The following is a 7,793-nucleotide window of genomic DNA, read 5'->3' on the forward strand; positions in this document are numbered from 1 at the left end:
GCAAGGACGCCCGCACTCGCCTGGTCGCTTCGCCTGGACGCAGGGACGCCAGCATGGGCAGCAGGGACGCCCGCACTCGCCTGGTCACCTCGCCTCGCCTGGTCACCTCGCCTGGATCTCGCTCCTCGCTGGCGGAGTGGCGATGGCGGGTGGCGGCCAGGTAGCTGGGCAGCCGAGCAGGGACGCAGCCAGCCAACCACGCAGGCGACAGTGCGGCACCGCGGCAGGGTCGACGCCGGCGAGGAGCAGGAGCGCTGGAGCAGTTTCTGCTTTCTGGCGGCTATGCGTGACTGCCTGAGGTGAGACCGTGAGAGAGAAACTAGGGTTCCTGGGTGATTGAATAAAGGATATTGGGCTGGGCCGGCCGATTTCAGGTGGGCTGAAAAAATGGAAACTGAAAATTTCAGATATCCGCCGGTACCTGCGGGTAAAATATTAAACCCGTACCCGACCCGATTTTATCACGGGTTGGGTATGGGTAAGACCCGCGAGTTAAATTTTGTATCCGAATCTGAAATCGGCGGGTCGGATATCCGTGGATACCCGAACCGGTGAGTAAAATTGCCATCCCTACCCCTGCGGCGCATTGCATCGTTGTTGACTTCTTATCCGGTCGCCTCTATCTCACTTTAGCCACACTTGTTCGTCGGAACGAAGCCCAACTCTATCTCCCCACTCCTACCGGCCTGCAGCTGTTTGCGAGGCAAGCGTGTCTTCTGCGCGCGCGACGGACGGCGCGAGGGCAAGCAGCGCCTCCGTGTTCCGCCCGTGCGAAGGGAGGGGAACGAGAGCTCCGGCGGCGGCCCCCGCCTCGCCCCATGTCTGTGCCTCTCGTCGGGTTGGCTGATACCCCTATCCCAACATCTTCTTCCCTCCCATTCCCATGGAGCTCCTCCCGGCTCCCTTTCCCTCTTTCCTCCCTAGACCCCACCAACTGCCTCTTTCCAGACCCTGCCATGGCCGCCTCCAAGAGCCCATCACGGCTGCTTTCGCGCAGGCTCCTCCCCTCGCGCTCCCCTTCCAAGAAGCAACTAGAAGAAGCAGCAGCTCCCATACCCCACGCCCAAGTACCCGTCCGTGCCCCCCCGCCCAGAGACCAACAACAACTCACCCGCTGCCGCCGCCGCTGCCGCCTGGCCCTTCCCCTTCCTCCGGCAGCACTGGCAGTGAGCGCCTGATTGTTTCCGAGACGAAGCTCATCACGGTGCACTCCTGCGCTGGGCGCCTAGGGGACGCTCGCAAGGTGTTCGAAGGAATGGCGTGCAGGGACCTGCTCGCCTGGTCGGCCATGATCGGTGCCTACGCCATCAGGGGCCTGTACGAGGAGGTCGTCGCGCTCGCGGTGGCCATGGTCAGGGAAGGGGTCATCCCGGACAGGTTCCTGATCACCCGGATTCTACAGGCCTGTGCGTACACAGAGGACCTGGAGCTCGGGACGGCGATGCATTCCCTGGCGATCCGGAGAGGTTTCATGGCGGAGGGAGCGAGGGACGTGCCCGTGGGGAACTCGGTGCTGGCCATGTACGTCAAGTGCGGAGAGTTGGGCCGTGCGCGCGCCGCGTTCGACATGATGGGGCAGCGGGACCTGTGCACGTGGAACTCGATGATCTTCGGGTGCTGCCGCTCCAACGAATGGGAAGAGGCACGGAGGCTGCTCGACGATATGAGGCGCCAAGGTACAGAGCCTGGGCTTGTCACATGGAACACGCTGGTTTCGAGCTACGCGAGGTCTGGGGAACTTGATGTGGCCATGGAGATGCTGGAGCAGATGGAGGAGTCCGGTGTTGCTCCGGACGTCGTCACCTGGACTAGCCTTGTGTCTGGTTTTGTCCACGGTGATAGGGGTGGCGAAGCACTTTGGTGTTTCGCGCGCATGCGCCTTGCTGGAGTCGAACCAAACGGCATGACAATTGCGAGTGCCATCTCAGCTTGTGCTAGTTTGCGGTTGCTGAGTCAGGGCATGGAGCTCCATTGCCACGCAATTAAGGTTGGGAGTGTGAACAATGTGCTCTCGGGGAACTCCTTGGTTGACATGTATGCAAAATGTGGAGAAATCATTGCAGCTAAGAGAGTATTTGATGAAATACCCGAGAAGGATATCTTCTCCTGGAACTCGATGGTTGCAGGGTATGCACAGGCGGGCTATTGCGGCAAAGCATATGAGCTTTTCTGTGAGATGGAGAGCCTTGGTGTTCGGCGCAATGTGATCACGTGGAATATAATGATCTCGGGATACATAAGAAATGGGGATGATGAGAGAGCTTTTGAACTATTTCAGATGATGGAAAGCTGTGGAGTAAAAAGGGACACAGCTTCATGGAATGCACTCATTGCTGGTTCGGTGCATAATGGTCATTCTGATAGAGCCCTGAGAATATTCTGGCAGATGCAATCACTCTTGGTGAGACCAGACTTCATTACAATATTAAGTATCATTCCAGCTTTTGCGAACCTAGCTGGATTTTGGAAAGTACGGGAGATCCACGCCTGCATTTATCACAACAATTTAGAAATGGATGGCAAAATAGCAAATGCACTCATCAATGCCTATTCAAAATCTGGTGACCTTGCTGGTGCTTGTGCTGTTTTTGATAGGCACTCATCAAGGAACATTATTTCTTGGAATTGTATAATTCTTGCACACTTGCTGCATGGTTCTCCAAGTGAAGCACTGGATCGCTTTTGTGAGATGAAACAAGAAGGCGTGCGGCCAGATCATACAACTTTGACTGCCGTAATCAAGGCCTATGGCCTCCAGGGAAAGGTATCTGAGGCGAAACGAATATTTCACAATATGACCCACGATTACAACATTATTCCAGATTTAGATCATTACACAGCTATAGTTGATCTCCTTGGCCGCTCAGGGAGTCTACAAGAAGCGTACGAGTTTATTGGTAATATGCCACTCATACCCAATTTAGCAGTCTGGGAGGCATTGCTTACTGCTGCAACTATTCATGGAAATGCAAGGCTCGCAAACCTGACAGCAAGAGAGTTGTCATCGCTTGATCCGAGTGACCCTAGAATCCAAAGACTGGTTTTTAATTACTGGGGTCTAACTGGAAAGTCTGTTGATGTGCCACTCATGACGGTATACAACGGAGGAAGAGAGTTGGAAGATGTTGATAGTTGTTCGGTTGAAATCAAGAACAATGTCTATTTGTTCTCAACCGGTGATAATTTAGCATTAGAGAGTACAGTTGCTGAATTGAAGCTGATTATGATTCAGATCCGAATGTCATTGCTGAACATCTCTAATGAGACTAACGCTGAAGAAGAGAAAGAAGAATTATCAGGAATACATTGTGAGAAGCTAGCAATTGCTTTTGCAATTTCAAATTCCCCTCCTTTCAGAAGCATACGGATAATAAAGACCTTAAGGATGTGTAGCCATTGTCACATCTTTGCCAAGCTAGTTTCAGAAAAATACGAGCGGCAGATACTAATCAAGGATTCAAATTGTTTGCACAAGTTTGAGGATGGAAAGTGCTCTTGTGAAGGTTATTGGTGAATACAACTAATATAAGTGCACCAATGGTTTCTGTTCATTTATGCGTCGTCCATACTGGCTTTTTCATGTATGTGAGTGTAGTGTTATCAGTTCATAGTTGTATTGGTACGAAAAATTACTGTAGCCAGTTTTGCTCATAAAAAAACCTAATGTTGTCTTATTGCTATATTTTAGTTGGAAGTAGTAGATATCTTTATCTTCTTTGGCTGAGGCTTACTATACTTTAGTTAAGTTCTCGCAAGCTTGAATTTACTGGTGTTCAAATGCTATCTGCTACGGACAGAGGAAGAGCTCCCCCTACGGTTTCTAGCAACTCTAATAAGGGAATGACAACGTTCAGCGGTTTATGGAATCTAGATCAACCATTAGACAAGTATGTTGCAACAATATAAGGGAATGACAACGTTCAGCGGTTTATGGAATCTAGATCAACCATTAGACAGGTATGTTGCAATGATACTAATTTTCCTTTTTGCAGCTTGTGCCACTCTTGATGATTACCTTCTCAAGAGCTACTACAAAACCACGTCTCTGATCGCAGCAAGCACAAGGTCAGCTGTTGATGACATCCACATCCCGGACTTTACCCAATCAGCTGAGCAACTTGGCAAAACAGTCGGAAGTGACTTGGCAAAGGGAAACCTGACGGCTCCAGTCATCTTTGCTTTGCAAGATGAACCAGAGCTAAGAGAGATCATCGACTCCGAGTTTAGTGAGACTGATTCGTTTGCTGCTGCGATAGATCTTGTTCACAAGAGCTGTGGAATAAGAAGGGCACGCGAGCTTGCGAGAGAGAAGGGTGACTTGGCTATCCAAAACCTGCAGTGCCTTCCGAGAAGTGATTTCAGAAGTACCGTTGAGAGTATGGTAAAATATAATCTTGAAAGGATTGAGTAGATAGATTCAGTTGATTCCTCTACCAGTCCACTAGATACAGGCCTCCAGTATGGGATCCATGTAGCTCCAAAACCCATCTTTCAGCCTCTTCGTGGAAGGTACGGGTATCAAAGAAACTACTAGGAGAAATTATTCTATTTCATAGTTTCATACATATTCTGGGGAATTCCTGTGAAGCAGGCCAGAGTTATATTGCTAATTATATGAGATGATCTATGCAGGATTGAAATAGTAAATGTTTGTGGTTGAAGGCTTGCTAGATGACCAGGTTGCTACTGAAGTTTATGTTATACCTGAAAATCATATAGTCCTTAGAGTTAAGCCTGAGCCAGGAGCAAGCAAATAACTTGGAGGGTTACAGTTTTGTAAAATAAGTTTCCAGATGTGCTTGTCATTGCTTTTGCCATTGTAGAATAGTTCTATAAAAAATACTCGCTTGTTTTCACCAAATGTCTTTTTTTCTTCTACTACTTATAGCCTTCTTTTTGCACACTGATCAGTTTATTTATGCAGTTTAATTCACAGAATTCCTCTATATCTTCCCAGGTGAATCTTTGGCTTGGAGTTCAAGGATCAGATATTACCTCATCTACAACACCAGAATTTATAAGCACCCGGTTCTGCAGAAATATAAACTATGGATTTTTCTTTTTACTTTCAGTTGGCAAAAGAAATTGCAATGGTTGAAGTATTTTACCATTTATAGTTGTTTTTCGTGCATTGGTAATTTACACTTATTTGTTTGGGCTTACAAAAAGTGAAGAACACTTTTTTGCTGAAGATGTTGGTGTGGAATCTTCCGTGACAACAGGACCAAATAAACAAACAATTGAAGATGACACAAAGATTTCATATTCGGTATATCTAGCCTCTGCACTGTTCAAGATTTTTTTTTTGTACATGTCCTCCACCTTTTTTTTTGCACATATCTGCTCATTGTGTGCTCAGTTTTTTTTTTCCAAAGGCGTTAGATCAGATGTTTGAGTTTAGCTAATTAGAAAACCAAACTAACATGCAAAGATGAAGTTATCAATCAGATATAAAACCAGTTCAACTGTTACTTTGTTAGGAATTCTACTCGAATTCTTTTTGAAATTTGGGAGCGGGTTTAATTACGGTTTGAATTTTGCAACAACTTGACTTGTCCTTAAAATAGGCAACAACTTCTCAGTTCAGTAAATAATGCTTATAATGTGTATATTATTGATAGGGAAGTGTCTGGGGATTTTGTTTGCCACTGAAATTTGGAAAACATGATATATATACAGAGATGTTATGGTCCTTGCAAAACCATCAGAGGGAACTTGGTGAAGCATTTATGTCCCAGAAAAGTAATGTGAAGTTGCTAACATGTTATTGTATTAATTTAGCTTTTGCATATCTATATCGTTCTACAAGGTCTCAAGCTTTTTATTCTTAATTATCATTAAACTATATGAAGGTTGTTATCCCTATGGTCCAATTGATCTCAGCATAGTAAATGTTTCACTTACCTGGAACATATATAAATCTGTTTTGGACCAGTGTCTGAAACACTTAGCAATTTATCTCAGATATATGTAACATGCTCTTCTCATTATTCTGACTCATGAACATTGGAGGTATTCAAATTTTGCATTTTCGCCTTATCTGTATGCACCTTATTTGTGCCTTTGCAAGGGACCTTTGTGCTTTACCTGTTGGTAACGCCCTTCTGGACTCTACTCTTTTTGCTTGCTAGGGCGCCACGAAGCGCGCTTCTTTTTCCAGTGTTACTTGATTGTGACAGTGGAGAATGTCTTGTTCCCGTGCGGCGAGTGGCGTCACCCGAACTTGTGCATTTGATGTTTTCTATTAGATGCTTGAGGCCATCGTCTTTGTGTCATTAATTAATGGCCCTCTGCTCCTGAGATGTTTGTTTGTCTCTTCTATGTCATATATTTGTTTAATATAGGTTGAATCATTCATGTCTGCCATGTTTCTTTCCGCTGCTGATTACTATGTGTAAAGCCCAAAATTGGTAGAAAAAAATAATACCAATGAAATAAATAAATAAATAAATAAATTTAAGATTGTGCTTTAGAGATTTTTTTTACCAAGCCCAAAATCTAGGAACTGCAGTAGCTACTCGAAAACCTTATCCATTACGCTAGAGGCCCTTTCGCATATATATAAATATATGTGACTCGCGTGCATTGCATCCTCATCTTTTCCTGATTGTGTATTCTAATTAAATTTGAAGTTCAAACTTTATTTGAATCTATTTGAAATCGAAAACTGAAAATAGAATAAAGAAAAGAAGGAAACACTACCTAACCTGGGCCGAATTTATTCACTAGCGCCCCACCTCGTGGCCCATCTCCGATTCTCACCCCCATCGGTCCAAGTCATTTCTGTTTCCCGCTACCCACTTCACACGACACAGCCTATTCTTGCCTGTTTTTTTGGATCTATGGCTGGTGGGCCCAAAACGCCAGGACCATCTTCCTCGCGGGCGAATGAAACAGAACTCCGCTGGATTACGCTAATTCGGCGCGGGTGCTTCACCAAACCGCCGTGGAATCCGCGGAGGATCTCCCGCACCTGTCGCGCGGTCTGACCGAGCTCGTCCTCGCCCCTGGGTATAAATCCGTGGCCGCGGCATCCCCTGGGCCATTGGCGAGCTGCATCACCGAACAGAGGGTTAGAGAAAGGAAGCGAGAGCCCCACGGGAGCTCCTGCGCGGGGAAGCCTGGGTTGTCCTGCGCCACGCCAAGCATGCGGGGAGGGCGCCGTGGGGAAGGGAGATTACCGCCATGAATTCGGGCACACGGCGATGTCGGGCCCTATGCTGTGTCCGGTCTAGGGTAGAGAGGTTTGGCTGAATCGCCTATGCGAAGGGATGCCCAGCACGACATCAATTGGACAGGAAAGCTCCTGGGGTCGATCCAAATCGTGGGATTTGCTTGCCGGTGATTGACAATGCCGCATCGTGCTGTGGGCGGGTCCGTACTCGGCTCTAATTAAGGTATTTTTCTCCCCCATCTATTTCGTCTTGTTCTCAGGAGCGTTTTGCAACTCGCTGCTTGCTCAGTCGGGCTCCGGGGCGTCGAATGGACGTTTGCTGGCGAAGAGTGCCGTCGCGGGCTTCTGCTCCGCCGTGCTTGACTGCTGGGAGGTCGGAGGCGATCTCCTGGCCGTTCGTTCGGATTTGAACGGTCGGGATTAAATCCCATGTTGCGGTTCGGCCTTGGATGATGTCGTCCGCTTGATTTGAATCCGACGTGTGGGATTTGATCACCGCATACCCCTTCGCTCCGATTAAATGTAGCCGCGTGATGAGGATCCAACGACTCACATCATGTACCGGTTCACTGGGGTAGTCCATCTAATCTGGGCCTTAGATCCTAAAATGGATGGCCCA

The 7,793-nt window shown here is 47.4% G+C and overlaps 1 protein-coding gene across 4 annotated transcripts; it reads left to right on the top strand.

Moving 5' to 3' along the window:
• Positions 1–593: 593 nt before the first annotated feature.
• LOC103628968 (pentatricopeptide repeat-containing protein At1g19720) lies at positions 594–5,272 on the top strand. 4 transcript variants are annotated; one of them, XM_008650164.4, is made up of 4 exons: positions 594–3,581; positions 3,798–3,957; positions 4,056–4,509; positions 4,958–5,272. In XM_008650164.4, exon 1 carries the CDS (start codon positions 884–886, stop codon positions 3,512–3,514), a length of 2,631 nt encoding a protein of 876 aa, XP_008648386.1. In that variant the 5' UTR covers positions 594–883; the 3' UTR covers positions 3,515–3,581; positions 3,798–3,957; positions 4,056–4,509; positions 4,958–5,272. The 4 variants fall into 4 exon arrangements, with proteins under 4 accessions (XP_008648386.1, XP_008648385.1, XP_035815758.1 ...); XM_008650163.3 differs by having other exon boundaries at positions 631–3,581; positions 3,689–3,957; XM_035959865.1 differs by having other exon boundaries at positions 631–3,581; positions 4,056–5,272.
• The last annotated feature ends 2,521 nt before the right edge of the window (positions 5,273–7,793 follow it).

This window comes from Zea mays, chromosome 6 (assembly GCF_902167145.1).
Source record: "Zea mays cultivar B73 chromosome 6, Zm-B73-REFERENCE-NAM-5.0, whole genome shotgun sequence".
Taxonomy (NCBI): Eukaryota; Viridiplantae; Streptophyta; class Magnoliopsida; order Poales; family Poaceae; genus Zea; species Zea mays.

Bases quoted from the DNA above. Each gene is read 5' to 3' on its own strand.
- LOC103628968 (XM_008650164.4), top strand. From the start codon at position 884: ATGGAGCTCCTCCCGGCTCCCTTTCCCTCTTTCCTCCCTAGACCCCAC.